Below are 26,371 nucleotides of genomic sequence, written 5' to 3' on the forward strand. Positions count from 1 at the left end.
ATCATGGCTTGCCCTATCCATAGTCCTGCTGAACTAAACATTCTTCCTCTGTATACCTGATTCCCTCTCCTACTGCCAGCTCTCACCCCAAGCCACCCTGGCTAAAGATAATTTCACAGAAGTAAATACACATCCCAAAGATAATTCATGAGCTCGCCAGTCACTCATCACTGTGGCTTGGCTTGAGACGAACTAGACCAATCAAACTTTTTGCTCAGAAATTTAGGAACCTAAGAAACTGAACTAGCTGGTGGTGATGACTCAAACCAGAAAGTCATGAAGATTTAGGACCCTAGAACAGTTATTTGGGGTCATGCTCAATTTCAGTAAACAGAGAAAAATCAATCAAGAAATGGGAGAACATTACATATATATAAAGAACAGCAGACACACCATAAGAGATAAACAGATGACAGATAGATAGATAGATAGATAGACAGACAGACAGACAGATAGACGGGGGGAGGGAAAGTGGGAAGGAGAAGGGAAGGAAAGAAGGAGAATGGCTGATCCCCCAAATTGTCTTGGTTACTGCTCTTCTTGAGATGTAGTTTGTCCCCATATCTTGAGTTTCTACAGTGTAGGTTCTTAATAAATCTCTCTTTATTTAGAGGTTATTTGAGTGAGTGTGTTCCTTACAAGAAGGAAAAAAATAGCATAACTAAACAAAGAAAGATTTGAGTCACCAATTTATACAGAATTAAAATCAAAATTAAATTATCATGCAGATCATATGCTTCACTTAACCATACATTCAGATCAAATGTTTATACAAACAGCTACATTACACTGTATGACAATAACGGATGTACATAATGATACTTCCAGATGATCAGAAAGAAAAGTATTAACAAAAATTCATTAGCCTGTTTAAAAATTCAGGAGTATACGTTTTTAAAATATTTTTATCAAACACATCTAAAATTTAAAGTCTAGAGCTTAAAAAGTTGCCAATCAGCTGTCTGGAATCTTCACTTCCAGGATTACCAGGAATCCACATAACTAAGATTTTATTGCATCTAGGGATAGCCTTAAAAAGTAGATCCTTTAAATCACCTGTCTATGAGTTGTTTCTTTTTAAATTAAAGGAAAAAAAAGTACCACATTGTTACAATCTACCATACAAAAAGCTAGACTTATGAGTTTAGATATTCAAAATAGCCCATATTAAAGAATCTTATAAAATTCTTTGAATATTAAAAGTATTACAATAATTAATAAACTTTAATACTTGGAAATAAGAGTCTCCTGAAATTATAAATACTTGCCTGATAAAATAACCAAGTGAGGAAAAGAAACAGTTTCAAAAGACACAAAGGTTAGTACAGGATTTCCATTACCTCTTTTGAAAAAAGTGCTATGGAAATCAGAAAATATTTGTTATTTTTAATATACTGAATCCTAAGCTCAGTTAGAAAATAAAATAAACAGATCAATTTTTAAAAACTCAAAAGACAAAATTCATCTTAAAATTTTTAAGCAGACAATACATTTGTGAAGTTAAACAACAAAAAAAATTTACTAACCTTTATTTCCTAACATCACAGCAAGATGTAAAGGAGTGTTTCCTAAAATAGAAAAAAATTAAATTAGTGGAAAACATAGGAAAACTTATTCAAAAGTGGTTTTAGCTCCTTTAGAAATTTCACTGATAGATTTTAAGCAAAAATAACGTGAATGCAAATGATCCTGCTTATACAGCAAATTCAAAGTCAGAGGATGCCATGGTTTCTAAACACAATGTATCCTATGCCTCCCCACCCCCGCAAAGAAAAAGATACCCAGTTTGCTTTTGGGATTTCTTCTCCAAACAGACTTCACAGATTCCTGGGCTGTTAACTTCTCTATCACATCATTCTTCGTTCATTCAACAAACAATTTAATCACCTACTATGGACTGATCCTTAAGGATAAATATCAATAAGACTCAATACCAGTCCTCAAATTGTTCAGAAGTCTTCTGCTGGAGACTGAGGTGAAAATAAATAATTGTTATTATTATTTATCAGAATAGCAGGGAGTACAGATAGTACAGAAGGGCACACAAGGCAGAACACCTCATTTTGCCTGTGCAGAGAGTTAAATATTGAAGACAGATCACACTGAAATGAGTCTTGAAGAATGGGTTAGAAATCTGTAGTCAAACAAAGTAACGCTGACTAGTATTTCATGTTAAAAAAAAAACTCTCCCCGGGGCTGGCCCCGTGGCCAAGTGGTTAAGTTCGCACGCTCCGCTGCAGGCGGCCCAGGGTTTCATTGGTTCGAATCCTGGGCACGGACATGGCACCGCTCATCAAACCACGGTGAGGCAGCATCCCACATGCCACAACTAGAAGGACCCACAACGAAGAATATACAACTATGTACCAGGGGGGTTTGGGGAGAAAAAAGGAAAAAAATTAAATCTTTAAAAAATATATATATTATTAAAAGAAAAAAAAAACTCCCCCGAATTACATCAAATGTAAGAACAATTTATACTTGGGAAACAAACAAAAATGCTTATGACTAGTGGGGGTAAAGTTTAGCTTGTAGGACAACAGCAAATAATGAAATTGGACAGATGAGCAAAAGACAAATTAATGAGGATCTGTAGGCTGTGCTAATGAGTTTGGACTATATCCTATAGCTGATGTTATAGAAGGATTAATTTAACTTCAAAATGATACCCCAAGCCACATTTATAGCCTATAAACCTCTTATTAGAAAAGAAAGCAAACCTATAGTACTATTTGAAAGTAAAATTACTAAATAAGATTTATGTATACTGTTTTTCAGATATTAGCATATTTACAGAAGTCACCATATGAACAATTTTTGCCAATAAAATGAGCTACACACTTATCAAGAAATAATATACAGGATAAAATAAGATGATTACTTTTTCTAAAAAATTTGTATAAGATCTACCCCAAACTCTTAGTTTGACAAAACCTGCCAAGATGATTAAAACATACATGCACACATCTTTTGCTCAATAGGCAGAATAGAACCGGAATTGTTGGCAGAGAGCAAAATGATATTTTGTGCAAAATTTTGAAGACAAATAAATTCACTAAATTTAAATTTTCTCTATAAGTAATTTTACCAAAAAATTCCTGGATTACAGTAAATCTCTTGGTGTTAACCATTAGGAATAAAAAAAAAAACAGATTTGCGGACATAATTCACATTATGTTTTTCAGAAATAACAATTTGAAGGACAAATTTCCATTAGTGACTAAGCAATATACTCCCTGGTTTTCACACCTCAGAACTCATCCTAATTAAAATACGGAAACCACTATAATACACTGATGATAATCATACATTGAAGCATGTCCCCAGAAAAGAGGCTATGCTCATAATACTACTTAAGAAGTTTCAATAGTTGCCAAGTTATCAGTATAAGCTATTTTCCAAAAAGACAGACTTCGATCTTCCCCAAATTTCACACCTTTCAGTGAGCTATCTTCTCAAAATATTATGTCATAATGTTAAAAAAAATTTACATGGGTAAGAATAAAAATGACAAGGCAAATGAAAAAAGTATTTTGGTTTTAGAAAAGCATTGTTGACTGCTAGTTCAATACGGAACATGCAGTGAAGGAAAGTATTTTTCACTGCAAATATATAAAAATATGAAGTTAGTAAAACTGATTTCTCTATCTTCTCATGTTGAGATCATAAACCTACCTCATAAAGAAACAAAAGAAAAACTCTAAAAAACAAAACTACATCAGTGATTTTTCTATTTCCCCCCCAACATACACACACAAAAAAATACTATAAGGTTAGGGACTTTCAACTGACTTTTCTGGATAAGGAAATCTCAGTAAGGCACAATTTTTCTACTATTGACTAACACCATGTTTAGGTCAAACACTACATGAAAATGCTTAAGAACAATTTTAAACTTAGTCATCCACTGATATCAGATTTGAACCATCTGTGGGTCAGGTTAATACACTATTCAGTGCCTTCAAAATCTTCAGCTTAATACAAGGTAAAAGAAATCCACTTGTAAGACCTCAAGTAGCCAAAGCAATCTTGAGAAAGAACAAAGACGGAGGCATCACACTTCCTGATTTCAAATTGTATTACAAAGCTATAGTAACAGAACAGTACGGTATTGGCATAAAAATATAAATAAATGGAATAGAATAGAGAGCTCAGAAATAAACCCATGTATATATCATCAATTAGTTTATGACAACGGAGCCAAGAATATACAACAGGGAAATGACAGTCTCTTCACTAAATGGTGTTGGGAAAACGGACAGCCACACAAAAAAGAATGAAACTGGACCAGTCTCTTACACTATACACAAAAATTAACTCAAAATGGATTAAAGACTTGAACTTAAGACCAGAAACCATAAAAGTCTTAGAAGAAAACATAGGCTCCTAGATATCAGTCTTGGCAATGATTTTTGAATCTGACACTAAAAGCAAAAATAAACAAGTGGGACTACATCAAACTAAAAGCTTCTGCACAGCAAAGGAAACCATCAACAAAATGAAAAGGCAACCTACAGAACAGGAGAAAATATTTGCAAATAATATATCTTACAAAAGCTTAATATCCAAAATATATAAAGAACTCACATAACTAAATAGAAAAAAAACAAGCAATCCAATTAAAAGATGGGCAGAGGATCAGAATAGATATATTTCCAAAGAAGACATACAGATGGCCAAGAGGTACATCAAAAGATGCTCGACATCACTAATCATCAGACAAATGCAAACTAAAACGACAATGAGATATCACCTCACACCTGTTAGAATGGCTATTATCAAAAGGACATGCGATAACAAATGCTGGTGAGGATGTGGAGAAAAGGGAACCCTTGTGCACTGTTGGTGGGAATGCAAAGTGATGCAGCCACTATGGAAAACAGTATGGAGGTTACTCAAAAAGTTAAAAATAGGGGGCCGGCATGGCGGTGGAGTGGTTAAATTCGCGCACTTTGCTTCCGCAGCCCAGGTTTGCAGGCTCAGATCCCGGGCGCAGACGTAGCACCACTGGCCAAGCCACGCTGTGGTGGCATCGCACATAAAATACAGGAAGATTGGCACAGATGTTAGCTTAGGGCCAAGCTTCCCCACACACAACAAAAATAATTAAAAATAAAACTGCCATATGATCCAGCAATTCCACTTCTGGGTATTTATCCAAAGAAAACAAAAATACTAACTAGAAAAGATATATGCACCCCCATGTTCACTGCAGTGTTACAATAGCCAAGATATGAACACCACCCAAATGTCCATCAATGGATGAATGGATAAAGAAAATGTAGTATATATACAATGGAAAATTATACAGCCATAAAAAAATGAAATCTTGCCATTTGCAACAACATGGATGGACTTTGAGAGCACTGCACTAAGTAAAATAAGTCAGACAGACAAAGACAAATACCATAGGCTCTTGCTAACATGAGGAATCCAAAAAAAAAAAACCAAAACCAAGGTCAGAGATAAGGGAACACACTGGTGGTTGCCAGAGATGATAGGTGGGGGATGGATGAAATGGGCGGAGAGATTCAAAACCTTAATAATATCAATAGTTACCAAAACCTGATAATTAAAATGCAACAGGAATTACCTTAGGCAAGGGTTGCAAACTCAAATGTTTTATCATCAGGTAAATGCAATTGGAAAGGTTTTGGTGTTACTTTTCCTAAACATTTCGAATAATACACTTGTAAAACTATCTAACCCTGGAGTTTCTTTTGAGTGAACATTTTCATTATGGATATACTGCCTTTAAATAATGCCAAGAACAGTTATGTTTTCTAATTCCTTTTTGTGTTCATTTTGACAAAGTGAATTTTTCTAGGATTCTGTCATTATTTAAATTGTCATTTATTGGCATACATTTTGTTCACAATAGCCTTTAATAATTTATTAATGATATTAGAATTTACAGAGATGCCCCACTTTTCATCCATATTTATTATCTATGTTTCCTCTTTTTCTTTTTATCAGTCGGAGGTTTATTAATCTTATGCATCTTTTTAAAGAACAAAGTTTTGGCATGTTGCTACTTAACGTTTGTTTTTCCAATTCAGTAACTCTTGCTCTTTCATTATCTCCTTTCTTATATTTATTTGGATAAAATACACTCAAATTGGGAAATTAAGCAAATTAAGTTGTTCTTTTTCTAATTTCTTGAAATGGATTGTTAGATGATTTTTCAATCTTTTTCCTGATACATCTTTATTTTTTTTTTATTTTTTTAATTTTTTTTGCTGAGGAGGACTGGCCCTGAGCTAACATCTGTGCCAATCTTCCTCTATTTTGTATGTGAGTCGCCACCACAGCATGAGTGATGAGTGGTGTAGGTCTGCACCCTGGATCCGAAACTGCGAACCTGGGTCACCAAAGTGGAGTGCACTGAACTTTAACCACTATGCCATGGGGCCAGCCACAATCTTTACCTCTTTATTAATAATTTCTAGCTTAATTACATTGTGATCTGAGAACAAACAGCATAATTTCAATCCTCTGAAACATGTTCAGATTCATTTGCCTTATGATCAAGTCTGGTCAGTTTTTGTAAATGCTTTCCATATCTTTGAAAGAGCATGTATCCTGAAGTTGTTGTATGCACCATTTCACATAAATTTACTAGATCTGGTTTGTTGTGTTGTTCCTGTCTTTTATATCCTTACTGGGTTTTTTGGTCAGATTCTTGTTACAGAAAGAGGAATTGCAAAATTTACCACTATAATTGGAGTTTTTTTAATATCTTCTTGTAGGTCTAGCAGTTTTTCCTTGATATATTTTCTGGCTATGATATTAAGTACAAATCAAATTTTTTTTAATGTATAAACTTTTATTGAGGAACTGGTTCAATGTAATTCAGCTATTCATTAGACCCCTATTGAAGAATTTTTTATGCACCAGGAGTAATACAAAAATGAATAAAACTATCTTTGCTCTTTAGGGGCCTACAACTCTGTATAACAGATGCAGATGACTAGGGTGCATTATTAAGTTTCATTATAAAGTCACACAATTCTACAGAAGCTCAGAGGGAGAAAATGAATTCTGATGGAATGTTGTAACTCAGGAAAAATTATAAAAGAGGTGGTAACAAATCAAATCTTTATATTTTCTTAATTCATTGAATTTTTCATTATGAGGCATCTCTCTTTATCTCAGATAATGTTTACTGGTTTAGAACTTATTATGATGTTAATACAACTATACCAACTTTTTTTGGATTGATATTTGCATGGAATATATTTTTCAATCCTTTCACTTTCAACTTTCAGACATTTTTGCATTTTAGATGTTTCTAACTGCATGCAGCTGACTGTGACTTCATACAATACACCAGTATTTGTTTTTTCCCTGGAGCACTTAATTTAGTTTCATATGTTATACTTCCTGATATATTGGAGTTTAAAGCTACCATCCTGCTTTGTGTTTTCTATTTGTCCTGCTGGTTCTATGCTCCTTTTTCTCATCTTTCTTACCTTCTTCTAGACTAATTATTTTCATTATTCTATTTTGTTTTTTCGTTTGTGGGATAGAAGATATAAATAAAATGTATTATTAAAATTAAATTACTTCTTTTTATTTTCTTTATTTGGCTTAGAAGATTTGCAGTTACATTGGTGGCTTGCATTTTATTTCTATTAGACAGCACTGCTCTACAGTTCACAATGTACATATTTGATTTATCAAAGTCTAATGTTAAATGGTACATTACCCCTCTTCAGAGAAATGCAATGACCTTGGAAAACTAACTTCACTCCCTTCATCCAGACTTACATGCTACTGTTATCTAGTCCTGTAAGTTTTTTATTTTCACCTTACAGAGTCAATATTCATTTAGGTTTATTTACCATTTTTGTTGCTCTTCATCCCTGTCTTCATTTCTAACCTTCCATCAGAATCATTTTTCTTCTATCTGAAGCATATCCTTCAGTATTTTTTAATGACAATCTGATAAATGAATTCTCTCAGGTTTTTGTTTATAAATATCTATTCAACTTCAGTCTTGAAGGATATTGTACTGGGTATATAATGCTTGATTGGCTGTTATTTTCTTCAGCATTCTATGTGGTCTTATGGTTTCCTTTTTTGTTGAGAAGTCAGCTATAGGACTTTCTACTGCTCCTTTGAAAGTAATGTGACTTTTCTTTTCTGGCTGCATTTAAGTTTTTTTGATTTTATTTTTCAGCCAATTCACTCCAATGCAGGTTCCTTTTTTTATTCTCCTTGGGTTGGACTTCTTGAATCTCTGAATTGGTGTTTTTCATCGATTTTGGAAAACTCTCAGCAATTCTCTCTCCAAATATTGCTTTAGCCCTCTCTCTGGGGTTCAACTAATATAGAACTTCTCTTACACTTTTTATTTCTTTCTGTTTCCATTTTTCAGTATATTTTCTTCTGATCTATTTCCAAGATCATGAGTTCTGTCTTCTTTGGAGTTTAAATTGTTATTAAACCCATTTATTTAGTTTTTAATGTTATTATATTTTTCCACTTGAGAATTCTATTTAGTTCTTTTTCAAATATGTGATTTCAATTTTTATAGTTTCCAGTTCTCTGCTAAAATATTCAACCTTGTCTCTTATCCCCCAAGAACACAATAAACATTGTTATTTAAAGTTTTTGTCTAATAATTATAATAAATGACCCTCTGATGGGTCTGTTTTTCATATTATTTCTCCCTGATTCTCATTCATGTTGTCCAGTTTCCTTATAAGGCTGGTCCATCTTCAATTATATGATGGACATGGACATGGTATTTAATTAATTCTTTTTTTTTTTTAAGATTTTACTTTTCCTTTTTTCTCCCCAAAGCCACCTGGTACATAGTTGTGTATTTTTAGTTGTGGGGCCCTCCAGTTGTGGCATGTGGGACACTGCCTCAGCATGGCCTGATGAGCGATGCCATGTCAGCACCCAGGATCCAAACCAGCGAAACCCTGGGATACTGAAGTGGAGCGCATGAACTTAACCACTCAGCCACAGGGCCAGCCCCTTTAATTAACTCTTTACATAAAAATTTTGAAGCCTAACAAACAAATCCTCCAGAGACTTTCAAGTGCTTCTGACATGTGTCTGAGAGTACTAGACTCCAAGATCAACTAATCCAGGGAATGATATTTTCTTCTGGCCCTCACAAATGACTCACAGCTTATGCTTCAGCCTGTATCAGAGCTGACTAACTTTCGGTTCACCCTATTCCTAAGGTGCAGCTCTTAAAGATCTCAGCCCCAAAAGCAGCATGTTTAAGAGATAGCCCATACTCAGCAGGACCAAACTGCCATCTTTTGTTCTCTTAGTTCAGTGAGGCTGTCAAAAGCTCATCATCTTAACTACTTCTTCCGGGTTCACAAAAGCTACTGGGGCAAAACAACCTAAAGTGTTAGGCTCATATCTTTGGATTTCCATATTCTGCCAGATCTTGGCCCAGTAATTCCTTCCTACCTTGTTAGATCTCCAATGCCTTTAAGGTATTTTATTCTTGCTTGTTACTAAAGAAGATTAGTCCTAATTATCTAGTCCATCATTATTAGATGCAGAAATTCTACTTCAATTTTTATTGTTAAATTTCTCCATATTTGTAATACTTTGCTTTTTATTCTTTGATACTGTTAAGGCAAAAGATGCAAAAATTTTATTAGCACTAATGATCATAACTCCTATCAAAATATAATTATTCTCTTAGCATTTTTAAATCATTTTTATCTCAATTCAATTTTATCAGCAATTAATCTTACTATTCATATTTTTATTTACCATTAACTCAACAATAAAATTTCTATTTTTTACCATTCTCTTTCAGGTATGTCTGTGAGAGTCCTTTCCTTCCCTTTTAGTAGATGTCATAGTTATTTTTGGAATTTTTTTCCATGCTCCTTTCTCTTAGCAACAAATCCCATACCTTAAGTACATGAACCAGGGAGGGCACATGACTCCAACCCCAACCAGTCTGATACCTAACTAGAATACTGCTTCAGGGAAGAGCACAATTCCCACTTTGGTCAAGGTTCTTTTCTGCAATTTTCTTTTTTTTTTTTTTTTTTTTGTACTTGAGCTGGTGGGGAACACTGTTTATTGCCATTAGAACCACAATGCTTTAAGGTTTTGAGTAAGGGGCTGTATATTCTCTACCACATAGATCAGTAGTTCTCAATCAGGGGCAATTTTATCCCCTAGGGAAGATTTGGCCATTTGGTTGTCAAAATTGGGGGTAGGGGTACTAATGGCATCTAGAGGATAGAGCCCACGGATGCTGCTAAATATCTCACAATGCACAGGACAGGTTCCCACCAGAAAGAATTATCCAACACAAAATGTCAAGTGCAGAGTTTGAAACACTCTGACACAGATAAAGCCCAATTGCAATAAGAAAGAATGAAATTCTACATAACAGCAGAGCTAAGAGATTGTAGGAAAAAAAATATTCTGACAATACTGTAGGAGGTCCAGATACACTCATGCCCAATATTGGCTCCCAGGCTACCATTTTCAGTTATATGAAACAATAAATACCTGTCAGCTTAAGTTAGTTTGCAGTGAGTTTCTATCAATTATAACTACAAGAATCACTACCAATACAATATGGGAATATAAAGCTTTATTTGCCATAATCATACTTTGGGAGATTTCTATTTTTTAAGTGCTTTTGCTTTGCTTTTCTAGTCTGTCTTTTTTATTTGGTCTTTTAAAATTTATCTTCTGCAATAACATAGACTGTAAAAAGATATATTTTAAATTCTATTTGTAGCAAACTAACACTTTTTAGAAAGCATTTTTAAAATCACATATACCTAACAAAGTAAAAAAATAAACCACACTTTTGATTCCCTTTTACGAAAAATGAGGAAGCCTGTACTTTACATTTCTCCTCTATCTCCATTTTTGTTTCACTGATTTAATTAGTAGTTATTAACCTTTTCCTTATCCTTTATAGAACACATGTCTTTCAAAATTTGAAACAAAAGGTTTTTCTGGAAATTTGCTCACAAGATCATAATCATATTTACTATAATTATTAGACTTATCAATGGTAAATTTAACTGGTTTCAATGTTCATTATCAGTCCTTTTCTGACATAAATTCTCCTTTCTTGGGTTAGCCATTTAAATTCATCTCTTATGATCTGTGATACTTCTTTGAATAATATTTTTCAGGAATGATATCATGGCAATTGTTCTATTTTCTAGAAAATGACTATTGCTTTCAAAAATGACTATCAGGCCAGAAGGAAGTCTACAGTTGGAAGACAGTGTAACAAGTACCTTCTAACATTTGAGAGGTCTGAAGCCAAAGTGATATTCATTTGTTCAATAGTAACCTGTGCTTTTCACTTGTGTATGTGTAGGATTCCTCATTAAATTTTAAAATATGACCAAGATATGCAGAATCTCTTTCCATTAATTTTCCCTGGAACACATTATGAGCTCTCTCTAACTTTGGAATCAGAACTAATTCTAGATCAAAAATATTTTCTTCTTCATTTATAGCTTTGAGTATTGTCTCTGATCCACTTATTTTGTTTTATTCTCTGTAAATACATATTATTCATAAAATGAAATATATAGAGGTATTCTCTATACTTATAGCTTGTCCTTAATTCTTTTAATTTTTCTCCTTTTCCTCTACAGTCTTGGTTTTCAAATGAATTTTGTCATCATGCATTCAATTTTCTATAATACCAAGACTTTACTGCATTTAATTTAGATTTTCAATGAATTGACTACATTTTTTAAAATTCCATAGGATCTTCTTATTTTGGCCTGTTTTCTTCACATCATCATATAACAGTTTTAGAAAACCGTTGTTTGGAGAGCAAACTGTTTTCATCTCTTACTGAAAAACAAAGCAATTATTTTCTAAACTTTCCTTCTACTTTTTTACAGTATTCTTAATGGTATCTTCAAGATACTTATGATTCTTTTATAACAAATTTTTTCAAAGATCCTCAGATGGACTTTTTTTCCCTCCTCATTCATCCTGGAATGAAGATTTTTTTCCAATCTGGTATGGGAAAGGACAAGCAGATTGCCCTTAGTTTCCTCTCAGTTCATTAAAGAGGATGAATAAAAGAAACCTTCTCTAAACTCTGAAGCTAAACAAACAAGCTGATACTCAAGCACTTTCCTATGAAACTCTATTCTAATATTCTAGATAATACAAAGAGAATCAAAGAGCTGAGGGACTGAGGAGTTGCTGCAGAGAAATCAAAGATAAGAAGAACACTGCAAGACTTACACTCTGAAAACTACAAACCATTATTGAAAGAAATTAAATAATACCTAAAAAATCCCAAATTTATGAATTAAATATTGTTAAGATGACAATACTCCCCAAATTAGTCTATAAAGTCAATGCAACCTCCATCAAAATCCCAGCTGGCTTTTTTACAGAAATTGACAAGGTGATCCTAAAATTCACGTAAAAATTCAAAGGCCCCAGAATATCCAAAACAATCTTGAAAAAGAACAAAGTTGGATGATTCACACTTCGCAATTTCAAAACTTACTACAAAACCACATTAATCAATACACTATGTATTTGCATAAGGATAGACATATCTATCAATGGACCAAACACACCATACACAAAAATTAATTCAAAATAGATCATAGACCTAAACGTAAGAGCTAAAACTAGAAAACTCTTAGAAAAAAACCAAAGGAGTAAATCTTTGCGAACTTGGATTAGGTAATGGTTTCTCAGATATACCAACATCACAGCAAAAAAAGCAAAAGTAAATTGGACTTCATCAAAATTAAAATATTTTGTGCTGCAAAGGATGGCGTCAAGAAAGTGAAAAGACAACCCACAGAGAAAGAAAATATTTTGCAAGTCATATATTTGATAAGGGTCTTGTATCCAGAATATACAAAGAACTCTTTCAATTAAATATTAAAAAGACAACCCAATTTAAAAATGGAAAGGATCTGAATAGCCATTTCTCCAATGAAGATATACAAATGGCCAATAAGCACATGAAAAGATGCTCAAAATCATTAGCCATAAAGGAAATACAAATCAAAACCACAATGAGACACCACTTTATACTCACTAGGACTGGTATAATCAAAGAAACAGATAATAACAAGTATTGACAAGAAGGAGAAACTGGAATCCCCAAACATTGCTGTTGGGAAAGTAAAATAGTGCAGCCACTCTGAAAAACAGTTCAGCAGTTCCTCAAAATGGTAAACATAGAGGTACCACATGACCCAGCAAAAGATATATACCCAAGAAAATGAAAACATGTCCACACAAAAACTTACATACAAGTGTTCATAGCAGCATTATTCATAATAGCCAAAAAGTAGAAACAACTCATATGCCCATTAATTGATGAATGTACAAATAAAATGAGGTAAGCCCACGCACGCATGGAATATTATTTGGCAACAAAACACAATGAAGTACTGATACATGCTACAACACGAATGCACCTTGAAAACAATGCTAAGTGAAAGAAGCCAGGCACAAAAACCACAGACTGTATGATTCCATTTATATGAAATGCCTAGAATAATCAAATCTACTAAGAGAGCAAATAGAGTAGTCGTTGTCTAGGGCTGGGGGAAATAGGGGGACTAGGGAATGAAAGCTAAAGGGTGGAGGGTTTATTTTTAGAGTGATGAAAATGTTCTCAAATAGATTGTGGTGATGGTTGCACAACTGTGAATATACCAAAAACCACTTAATCGTATACTTTAAATGGTTCAGTTGTATGGCGTATGAATTATACTGCAATAAAGCTGTTTAAAAAATAAATAAATAAAAGATAAGAGAAGTGGGGGATAAGTAAGCTTGTTAGGATTGCAGTAAAAATTTATTCATGCTCCTAGCAATTTTAAGAGCAAAAAGTCTTCCTTATAAAGCCTTTTTACTGGACTTCTTATTTTGCCTTAACCACCACCACCCAGGTTAGTCCAGCTCTGGACTAAAATAAGTTTTCTTGCCCACTTCCTTCTTTGGTGTGAATTTCTCTATTCAAAACAAGGTACTAGAAATAGCTTTATCTTTTTTGATAGCAATAAATGAAGACAAAAGGAAGGGGTAGGCTTGCTGAAGGGCACAAACTTACTCCTGCCACGTTTCTCATATTAGAAACTTTCTCATCCTCTAATTCAGGGACGTGACATAAAGTTTTACTGGAACACAGCCACATGCTGATTGTTTATGAACTGTTTATGGCTATTTTCATGCAACAGATGGTATGGCTCATAAGCTATAATATTTACTACCTTGTCCTTTAATTAAATGTTTGTAGACCCCTGCTCTAATCAGTAAGGGGTCTAATCATGTCATATTGCATTGGTTCCAGGATAGAACACCTGTCAACCACCAATATAATTTCTACATATAATCACATCATATTAGTTATTAAAAGTTTCTTTCATAATCTAGTTTACTTGATCATAGTGTCATTATTGTATTTTAATGTAAAGTTAGAAGTTCATAGATTCTGTTATTTCTCCAACATTTTACCCAGAAGTAAAATCCATTCATTTTCACTCAACAAATATTTACCACGGAATTACCAGGCATAGTACTGGACACTAGAGATTCAATCATTAGCAAACCAGAAATAATTCCTGCCATCGTGGATCTTATATTCATAAAAAAGAGCAAAAGAAATATAAAAGGAAACAAAATAGGTTGTGATAGGTGTTAAAAAGAATAATAAAAGGCTAATATTGAAAATAATAAAAGGAGATGTACTTTTTGATACTTCAGTCAGGAACATATGTCTAAAGAGATGAGGTTCAAAATGAGATCTAAAAGATGAACAGGAAAGAAGAAATCAAAGAATAAGAAGAAAAGCATTCCAGACAGGGGCCAGAAATAACCTGGTAGATTCAAGGAACTGAAAGAAAACAAGTACAGCCAGAATATAGAAAAAGGGCGAGACTTGTACAAGATATCAGAGTTGTAGGCAAGGGCCAGATCATGTGCGGCTCTATAACTATGGTAAGAAATATGAACTTACTTTTAAGTGGAGAAGGTATTAAAGGACCTTGAGCAGGGACATGACATGATACAAAGTACATATTAAGATCACTTTTGTGACCATACAAAGAAGGGAATGGAGGGAGACAAAGGGAGACTAGCTGTGAGTCTGGAACAGTATTCCAGGGAAAAGATGATAAAAATTGGTTGGTCTCAAATTGATGGCAGTGGAGACAGAAAGTAGATTGATTCAAAATAACTTGATGGATGTGTATGGGTAGGAGGAGGGGGTGACACAAAGAATGATCCCAATGATTAAGACTTGAGCAACTGGATAGTTAAGGATGTGATTTACTAAGAGACTGGGTGGCCAGGTGGGAGGGAACGAGGTAGAAAATAAGAACTCCATTTTGGACAAATAAATTTTGAAATATCTCTGAGATTCCCAAATGGAGAGTCTCAAATGGAGACAAAAATCTGGAACTCCAAGGAGAAGTCTAAGCTGGAGATGTAACTTTGATAGTAAAAAAACGAGAAAGACATTTAAAATCAAACATAAGTTTCTGAATATCCATTTTTTTGTCCTAACAATAGAAAAGATAGTAAGAGTTCTCTTTCTTCACTTCTGTAACTTTGAGGATGAAAAAAAAGTACAGTTCTCTAAATGGCAACAGAAGAAGAAAACAAGGAACTGATAGCACTAGTTGCTGCCAAAGAAGGTAAATGCATGGGTAAAGACGAGTGGGAGGGAAACTTTACTGTTACAATGTATCCTTTTCTATCTTCTTATAATTTTGTAGCATGTGAATGTAATAACTATTAAAAAAAATACACAAATTAAAGAGAACCCAGCAGAGTCTAGACAGAGCACATAGATGAAGAAATCAAGGCATTTATGCCCCTAGACAATTACTTTGTTTTCTTAAACCCTCCAAGAATACATAGGTGAAAGAGCAAAAGTATCAGTAACTCCTGAAGTCACAAATGAAACTTCCTATTACAAGTCCAAATTAAGCACATTTTCAAAAGATTTATGACCTAAAAATGACTTTGAGTTCAATAATCCAATCCCTCTCATTTTACAAGTAAGAACACAATCAGAAACACATACTACTATCAAGGAAGCCAAATACCATGCTGTGATTTCAATATTTTAAATGCAAAATAATCTTCATCAACATCAACATCATCATCATCATCACGTAGCCAAGACTGGATTTACTTTACTGACCAAGTGTATCACGAAACTAAGTGTTCAAACGTCCCAGTCACCTTCATCTACTACCTCCTCAGTTTTCTAAGTTCTCAACCTGCTGCTGAAGCTAACGTTACACAAAAGATACTATAAACTTAACCTTCTCCGTCAACTTTTCACAGCATAGTTTTCAAATCTGAAGTTGGATGCCTTGGTTCTACCTTGGTAAACAAAAGTGAGTTCTGTTTTTCAAATGAGTAAAAAACATTCCAGTAACATTAAGACCACTACAGCGTTAAAGGACACAAATTACCAACCAAATGGGTGGCATTTACGGGGCATCTATTATATGTGCCCAGCACTATGCTGCATACTTTATATATCTTATCTTACTTAATTTGCTCCATAACCCTGTGAGATAAATATTCTTCCTCTTTCACAGGAAAAGTAAAGTTAATAAGTTTTCTAAAATTACATATTTAGAAATTGTGGGAGTTAAGACTCTAAAATCCATATTCTTTTTATTATACCAAAAGTTTTCAAACTTTTTGGTGTCAAGACCCCTTTATACTCTTAAGAACTACTGAAGATCCCAACTTGAAGATTCCAAAAATCTTTTAAATGGATAAATTGATACTTATCTTATTAGAAGTTAAAATTAAATGCTTTAAAATGTTAATTTTAAAATTACAATAAACTCATTAAATGTTAATATAAAATTTATGAAAAAAATTGCATTTTCCAAAACAAAAATGAATAACAAGAGTAGTGCTATTTTAAATTCTTTAATTAAAAATTAAAGTAAATTAAACATCTTTAATGTCTGGCTTAATAGAAGACAGCTGGATTTTTATAACTGTTTCTACATTCAATCAAGTGTAAATGTTTTGGTTTGAAATATATGAAGAAAATCCACATTCAGAAGATACTCAGTTGAAAAAAAGAGGAATATTTTAATAGGCTTTTCAAATAATTTGGGCTATTCTTTGATACTACACCAAAACTCAACAAATAAGTCATTTCTTAAAGGTTGAGTTGGAAGCTGAAATCTAAAACTCTATCAATAAACTTTCTGTACTGTGTTACACTGAAATCCATTGGTTTCTCTTGCACTTTGAAGGGATCTTTTACAGATGCATGATTTTCTAACATGCATTTAATCATCTGGAAAATATTGGTTGACTGAGTAATGCAGACATTCCAAATGTCAACACATTTTCCTATACAAAATTTTAAAAATCACATTTGGTAATATCACCAATATGACCAGAATAGTCTTTAAATACTGGGAAGCTTAGAAAGACAGAGACAGGTTTTACAAATTTTAATTTTCATTTCAAAGTTTGAATTTTTTCATTGGCAACAAGTACTTTCAATTGTTTTCCTTTAAGTCACAGGGTCTCTTCATTCATTTCCCAGAAAATGCCTGCCAAATATCCAAATCAGAATAACTATAGTTTGTCTGTAAGCTGCCCTTTCAAGTAAAAATGGTGTTCCATGATAAAAGTAGCTAGTCTGGCTTACAACTCCAAGTGCACAAATGTTTCCCTTTGGTTTGAAATATACAAAGATATATATATCCCTTCAGTATCCAACAGGAGAGCACCATGCATAATCTGTATTACATCACAAAGAATATCAAAAAGATATTTACTCAAGATTGACTTAATAAAATTAATCATTTCTAAGCTTCATCAAAGACAAGTGAAATTGGCTTTTTTTTTTTTTTTTTACTGCAAGTACATGGCAGAGAAGAATTCAATGACTACTAGCAGTCTGGTGCCTTGATTCATGCTAAGGTTTCAACAATTTTACCCACCACTGCTTTTGTACGTTGGTGCAAATGTTAGCACAGTGAAAAAGGCAAGTAATGACTTTGTATTACAAAAACAGTTTTGACTTCATGTGCTCCCTAACTAGGGAGCAAAGCAGGAAATCACAAGTACTAGAACCAACACAGCTCCAGCTTTTACAGACACCTTCAAGTCCCAGCAAGCAGTAAAAAGGGAGAGTTTTTGTATTTTCTCTCATAAATGTACTATTCCATCAAAATTCACACACACACATACTATATTATCCAATCCACTGTCGACTCCTAACCAGCTCTCCCTTCTCATTATTTCCACAGCCACTCCACTTACTGTAATAGCACGTTAAACTGACCCTTGCCCACCCAAGTTTCTGCTTCATATGGCAGCCAGAATGAGCCTTTTAAAATCAGATCATGTTACTCCTCTGCTCAAAACCCTTAATTGCTTCCTATGTTGCTCAGAGTAAAAACCGAAATCCTTAACAATAGTCTGCAAAAGTTCCTGCTTAAACCCCCTGCTACCTCTCAAATCTCCTCTCTCGTGCTACTCTCTCCCTTTTTCCAGCCACACTGGCCTTCTTCCTATTCCTTGAACGTGGTACCTAGCATTTGCTATTCTCTGCCTGAGATTCTGTTTTGCCAGATACCTGTTCCCTAATTTTCTTTAGATTTTTAGGTAACTGCTTAAATTTCTCTTATCACTGATGTCTTCCCTGACCCTGATCTCAGTGAAATAATTACTACCTCCCCTCCCCTGTACTCCTAGCACTCTCTATCCTCCTTACCTTGCTCTGTTTACTCTATATTTATCATTATCAGTCATACCATATATTTATTAGTTTGTTTATTATTTACCTTCCCCCATTGGAATGTAAGCTCCATGGGGCAGGAAACTCTGTCCATTTTGCTCACTGCTGTACTCCCAGCACCTAAAACTATCTACCACGTTAGGTGCTCTGTTAAATGAAGGAGTGAATGAACAAAAAAAAGGGATAAAAAACCATTAGAATAGTGTGAAAGTCTGTTTTTATTCTCCAAAAAGGCATTTTACTCCAGGACAATGCAGGTCTCCACATGATTCTCTATGAAAGCCAACCAAAGGATTTTTTGCACAAGAGGATATGCAACACAGCACAGGTGGTTTTACAGAATTCAGTACAGTGCTGAGTAAGAGAGAGCGTGCATTAACATGTCTGATACATACTTACAGTCAAGAATCCAACGCACTAAACCACTTTACACCAGCAGTAGACTAAAGATGATTTCTGGGAGAGTCAAATAAACCTAATCCTTTAGCAGACTGACAGGCAGCATAAATTCGAGTATCAGATAAAATCTCAATTAAGTCCTATCTAAACCTCAAAAACAAGAACGTCTTCTGCTGAAAGGTACTTACCACCAAAAGTGACAGCAAGATACTGATATTAATGGGTATTACTTTTAAATGAGCCTTCAGAGTTAAAATATTTTCAAGTGCAGTCTCCCATTTGAGAATATAAAGCCTAAAGAGGTAGATATTATTATATCTACTTATTTCAGCAGTTAAGTAAGTAGCATAATTTCATAAAAACCAGTCTGTAGAGAAGCATGGTCTCAAACTCAGATCTAATTCCAAATATGGAGATGGCCTTCTAGTTTTGCAGATAATGTTTGGGATTTCAACAAGAGTAACAGCTCAAGAACAGATGAAATTCAAACTAAATCACACAGTTAAACTTCACATATCCTGATAACTGACATCATTCATAATCTTCAAAGAGTTAGAAAAAAAGACCTTTTCCCTTTTTCCTACCCCCATTTTACACACTTCAGTCTTGTTCTGAAAGTGATCTTCCATCTCTCCCCCAATGAAATAAATGGTATATGAACTGGCATATATAGTTTGTTTGCCCAGCCCCCAAGTGATTTTTGAGGAAGTACACTCATTTTCTAAAACTTAAAGCATCCTGACAATTAGCTTGGACTCTGCATTAGATTTCTATGACTTAAGAATGGCATTAACCTTGGGGAAGCCTAGAACTCAGTTCTCCAATGAGTCCTCCAGAATTTTCCTGCCTCACTTAGGAAGCCCAGGACACAACATCATCAGTAACTCCTCATTTCTGCTTCCTTTTTTGCCACAGTTGGAAGATCAAAATTCCTACTCCTACTATAGCTCAGTGCAGGAAATGGGAGAAGAGGATTCCCCCCTCCCTCTTATGAAGTAGCTCTGCAGATGAGTTCGTATACAATTGTAAGTGGTACGTCACATTCTATAGTGCTAATGATGATGCCATCAGGAAACACAGCCACTTAACCCAAGGACAGTCCTGCTGTGTTGGAGGTGCACACAGGGTAAGAGGTGAAAGGATGAAGGTCATATGCATATAGTCATGAAAATCAACTGAACCAACCCAATAAATCAGTGGAGTGACAGATTTTACCACCAAATCACCCTCACACCTGGGGAAGGTGCCTAACACTTTAATGGATTACCTTGGGTTTCCAGAAACCACTTTTTTCCTAAGGAAAAATGAGGCCTGCCCTTCAAAAATAAAGTCCAGAAAAGACTACAAAACATGAGGATAACAGATACAAAACTACTAACGTTCTTTTAAAGGCGTGCCATCATTTTAACACTCCAGGCTAAAACTATCCACCTGAGGCTTAGTTCAAGATACTCTTTGCCATGCAAAGTTTAGCTTTATAGTTGCCTTTTCTCAGAGACATATTATGCATTATTCTCTTACATCACTGATTATGAAGATTTTAGTGACAGAAACAAAGCAGAGAAAATAACATCAAAAGGAAGTTCAAAGATTTATATAGAATAAGCCAAAATAAACATACAGAATGGGCACAAAAAGATTACGCTATTGCCTCAATTCTCAAACATACATTTTTAATCTTTCTGAAATTAAGATGTTTTAAAATCCCTGTCTAAAGAAATCTGCCAGCCACCAGGCAGAGATGTTACACATGTTAACCATTTCATTATCACTTCGCTGAGTTACCTGCATTGGCAGGAATACTCTCAATTGAATTTTAACTTAAATTTGAAATCTCTAATCACCGTATGAAAAGGCTTCAAGATTACACTACAACTCAGTAAAAATGAAAACTGTCTATAGACAAGATGGCTTGTCAGATGCCAGGCAAAATAATTAAAGGCAGAAGAAACTGCCAAAACTCTCAGAATAGATCAGAAATTTTTCACATCTAGGAAAGGCTGGTTTGAGCAATTCATATATCAAGGACTTTCATCATTCTGCCACCTAAAAGCTTCTGACTAACATCCGAGAGAAGGTACTTAACTTCTAAGGATATTTAACTCAATTATAAGTTTAACAAATGGGAAGTGAAGTCAAAAATCAAGAAAGTCTTCACTATGCTTCATAAGTACTCTCAATTCTAAAGGTGAAGAAGTAAAAATCAATAGCATCAATTATAAAAAATAGTATGTCACCATGATACTTTAACTACCAATGGCAAAAAGTAATTCAAAAAAATCCTTTACTTTAAACGTAAAACAAAGGCTTAGACTTAAACTTTAATTCTATACTAAAGAAAATAGTGGTACTATATAACCAGAGATACACTAAAGATATAAAGTTTGATTAGGGTTAGGGTTAGGGTTAGGGTATCTTTTTCCTCACCCAAAATATCCAAAGAGCCACAGTCATTTGGCATATTTGAAAACAGTATATATATGATGTTATGGCTGTTACTGTATTTAACGTATATTTCAAGAGATATGTTTGGATCCAAATACAATATTCCTTAAAATAATTGATGGCAAGAAAAAGCAATTCACACTCAACCATCATTTTACCACAAAACAAAAAGCTCTATCCTTGCTTCTACTCAATTTGACAATAATTTGTAAATACATACATACATATATATATATATATACACACACACACAACACCAAAAAAAGCTTATCAAATCAAAGACCACTGAAAACTGAAAGAGCTAATGAATAGTGAGCTAAACAGTGACCAAATCAGGATTCAATACTTTCCAGATGGGTAGAATAAAGGATCAAATCTAACACGATAAAATTCAATAAATGTAAAGTCCCATTTTGAGGTTAAGAAAATAAACCGAAGAAGGGACAGAACAGAAAGCCAGCCAATCACTTGAGAAAAACAGTATTGAAAAATTAACATACTTTTGCAGTGCATTACTTAACGTGCGTTTTTTAGTAAGACACATTACTAAATGTGTATTGCTTAGAGCAATAGTCTCCTTTTTCTCTTTGCTTATGAGGCTACTACAGCTCCAGCACTAAGTTTCTGGGCACCATCCTCAGAGGGAAGAATTAACAAACCAGAGTTTCACTAAAAGATGATGAAGATTTTCATTTACTCATTTAATACACTTACATAGTATTTACTATGTTTCAGGGACCATTCTAAGCACTTCATAAACCATGTCATCTGAAGCATGGATACAGAAGTTAGGAAGGTTTAACCTGAAGGCAAGGAGAACATGGTAGCTCTTGTCAAGTATCTAAAGGGCTATCATGTGAATGAGGCAGCCCATTTATCTGTGTCATTACATAAAAAGGGAACAGCACAAACGAGTCAGAGATTTGGGGTCTACAGGAAAACTCTGAGACCTGTCCAATGGCAGAATGTCTCCACAGGGGTATTGGAAGGACCAAATAAAAAAATATATTCTAAAGAACTTTGCTGTAAACTGCCACATACGCATTATTAGAATTGACTTCTTTGCCTATAGTGGGTCCTGATCAATAGAAATATTTACAAAGAGGCTAATCACGAGCTTTGGAATCCGAGTTATTAGCTAAATTCCCAGCTTTGTAACTTATACTAAGTATGCAACTTTAGAAAAGTTTCCTTATGTCTCTAGGCTTCATTTTTCTCATCTTTAAAATAAGGATAAACTAAGTGCTTTGCAGGATTATTGTGAGAATTAAATGTGATAATGTATGTCAACACGTAACATATTACTGACACCCTCAATAAACTGTATCTATGATGATCATCATCATAATCATACAGGTGTGGAAGGAATCCCCACAGTGAATATAAAACTAGCCATGGGACATGATGTTATATGACTGTATGGCTCTGCTATGCATCTGTATGAGTATACAATTCTGCTATGCACTTATCATGTCATAACAATCCAAACGTAATAGCCTGTTTTAGTTTGGGCGACTTAAAAAGCACTTATTTTTTCTAACTTGAAAGGAAAAATATTCTTAAAATGTAAACAAAGTATCCAGGTTAGTAAAATATCAAGAGTAAAAGTAATGTAATATAACAGGGAAATTATACAACTACACGGGGGGGGGGGGGGGGGGGGGGATTAAAGAAGTAACACATTAAACAGACACTACTCTTCCCAGGAGATGTCCCTGCAGGAGATGAGAATGTAAATTTCAGGGGAAAAAGCAACTACATTTTCCACAGGTATGGGAACCACCGGTTACATTCATCAGAAATATCAACAATAAAAGGGCAGCTAAGCACATGAAAACATTTGCTATATCAAGGCAATTTAAAAAGTGAATTTCAGTGGGCTAAAAAGAAGAGTTTAATGGTATTCAGGATTCTAATTACTTTGAACAGAATTTGTACTTAACAAACCAACTCCTAAATGTTGGATTACAGAACACAGAAGCCCAATAATCCTACAGTTCAGTACCGTCTGTGATCAACCAAGAAAATTAGTTCTAACAGACTATACTGTGGCACTTTGTCAGTCATACTCATCTCTCTCTTCTTTCAAAGGGGATTAATCATCAAAAGGAATCTTTTATCTCTTTTCAAGGATATTTCAACGTAATGTAACTATATTTTTAAAGGTAATGGCCATTAGTGAAACATATATATTGCTACTATGAATGCCAAATCTGAAAAACTCCTAATAATTGATTAACAACCCAAAGCTACAACACATCTCCCACTAAAAACTATTTCCCAAAGGGTTAGAATATAATTACTATCAATATATAATATTATGCTTGTTGCAACAACAGTAAAATGATTAAATAAATTAGATGTAGAAATAAAAACTGGTTGCAGCTTTCAGGTACTTTTTTGGGGATTTATGATAAAAGACATGTAGCGTTATTGTTAGAATATTGTAAATTCAGAATACAAGTGCAGTCGTTGGATAATTACACAATCAGTAGAAATCTTACTCTTTTTTTATATCAATTTTTGCCCCAATTTTAGATAAGAAGCCTAGAGTCCAATGGAAGTCAAGGGAGCTTATTCCACAGGTATTTCATTAATGCATCGTATTATTTTGAGCACAGAGTTGAGTGTGTCCTAACTGAAGGTATACGATAGTCACTTTCGGTTAAAAGCAGAGCTATCAACAGCATGTGCCAACTATTCAGTTTAAAGTGTCCAATCTATTAAATGTTGAAAATGTCAATGTTTACATTAGTTTTCATTAATAAATTTACTGTTGCTTAAAAGTCAACTCAATCACATTACGTTTGAGAACTAAAGACAGAAAAAAATTCAGCTGATGAATTGATAAAGCAAAAGGTAGAAATACAGTACTTGAACAATAAATATTTTGTTATAAGGCTATAATGAAGTTTGAAAAAATCATAGTACTATTTTTAGTAACAGTCATCAAGATGAAACATTACCATTAGCAATCATCCATGTAAAACAAGCGAAAAACTCAAAACTCTAACAAAATTTTAGCTACTCAGAAGTCACTTTACTTGCTCTAGGTACCAAATGCCAACAAATTCGTACTGCGTGGCTTTCAGAAATCAAAGCTTTCTACATTCTATTTTAAACGCAAAGTGTAGACACTTTGTATCAAACTAAGTTTCCTCAAAGCAGAAAAAAAGAAACAGACAACCCGCTCGCGGGGATAAATCACAACGAGTTGCAGTCAAGTTGGGATCGATACCTGGGTAATTAATGAAGGGACATGGGCAGTTTATACGTTCAAAATTCAAGATCCTAAGGTGAGAGAGGGGGAGAGAAACAAAACAAATATAGTTCCATAAACAAAGACAGAAGCCCAGATTGGATGAGAGGCAACCTAAAATTTCCTATAGTCGAGAATCAACACATGGAAGGCCTGTCTCAAAGATAAACAAAACAGCTCCTCAAGGAAACTTTGAAGTGGGCAAGGAAGAAACATTCCTTTGCACCCACAAGCACCAATCCCCTGACCACTGGCATGCTATTACTGAGCTGGTCATGATTTACGGGCACTTGGCCCGGATGATGGGCAAAGGAAGGGAAAGAAGGGTCTGCTGGAAAGGAGGTTGGATTCCCGAGGCCCCGGGAGGCACACCCTGGGCTCGGGGAAGGAGAGGCGGAGAGGGGCGAGCACTCCTCACCGTGATTATCTTTCTGCCCGATATTGTGCGTACGGATGAGAGAGGACAGTCTCCTCACATCCCCCTTGAAGACGCACTCGTGCACCGGGTAGTGAGCGGGGCAAGTGCCTCCATCTGCGACGACAGCGAGGGGGCCGGTGCCCGCTAGGAGGGCCGGGGACGGGGAGGCGGCAGTCAGGGCGGAATTGTGCAGCTGCAGGGCCGGGGCGCCGGGGGCAGGGGAGGCGGCCGGAGCTGTCTTCAGCTGCAGCCGGTGGTGATGGTTACTGAAGATCTTATGACAGGCTCTGCCGCCCTTGCCGCCGCCGCCGGTGCCGATCCTGCCTCCGGTAAATGTGCCGCCGAGGGTGGCCGCCGCTTCCTCATCCCCCGGCTCCAGCAGGTCCCCTTCTTCTTTGCTGGGCTTGTGGTCCCTCCGCAGGGAACGGATCTTCTCCCCGGTCATCGCCGCCAGGGGCAGAGACGGGGTCCGGGAGGCTCACCGCCGGCGACGGAGCGGGCGCTGCGGCGGCACAAGGCGATTAGAGCGGCGGCCGGGAGCCTCCGGCGCAGCATGAACTCCCAGAGCGCCCCCGAGCCCGGGACAAACGCATCTCCCGGAGGAAGAGGAGCCGGCTCTCGCCTAGGCACGAAGGGACGCGCGCTCGCTTGGGGGAGCTAGAGCTCAGGCGCCCACGACACCAGGATCCCTGGCCCGCCGCCGCAGCCCCCACTGCCTCACACCGAAAAACAGGGCACGGCCATCTTCCCCTGGCTTCTCTCGCGAGAGCTGCCCCGGGAGGGAGGAGGAAGGAAACACCGCGATAAGTGAGCTGCCCGCTCCCTCCCTCGCACCTTCTGTTCCGGAGAGAAGCCGAGGGCCGGCGCCTCCCAGGCAGGCCGTGTGTGTCCGCCCCAAGCGGCGGCCCCTGAGCTGGGAGACCGAGATCCTGCCTGCCAGTGACCGCGCGTCTTGTGGGCGTTCTGAAACCTTAGCCTGCGTTTGAGATATTCGATGCACGGTATAAACAATGACTTAAACACTCCGACCTCTGGGCCCCCAGCAGAGGAGTGCAGACCAGCGCCGCCGCGCGCAGGATGTGATGTCACTGCGATGCACGGG

The 26,371-nt window shown here is 35.7% G+C and overlaps 1 protein-coding gene across 4 annotated transcripts in view; it reads right to left on the reverse strand.

Annotated features, from left to right (window-relative positions):
• Positions 1–26,054, reverse strand: part of ANKRD13C (ankyrin repeat domain 13C) — an 88,319-nt gene extending 62,265 nt beyond the window's left edge. For 2 of the 4 annotated variants that reach the window (XM_070486582.1, XM_070486581.1), the window contains exons 1-2: positions 25,270–26,033; positions 1,527–1,568 (exon numbers count right to left, since the gene is read on the reverse strand). In XM_070486582.1, coding sequence (XP_070342683.1) covers positions 1,527–1,568; positions 25,270–25,714 — 487 coding nt within the window. In that variant the 5' untranslated portion in view covers positions 25,715–26,033. Of the gene's footprint in view, positions 1–1,526; positions 1,569–25,269 lie in introns of all 4 variants that reach the window. The other 2 variants (XM_014867259.3, XM_070486583.1) reach the window with 2 other exon arrangements.
• Between the last annotated feature and the right edge of the window lie 317 nt (positions 26,055–26,371).

This window comes from Equus asinus, chromosome 16, assembly GCF_041296235.1.
Source record: "Equus asinus isolate D_3611 breed Donkey chromosome 16, EquAss-T2T_v2, whole genome shotgun sequence".
NCBI lineage: Eukaryota > Metazoa > Chordata > Mammalia > Perissodactyla > Equidae > Equus > Equus asinus.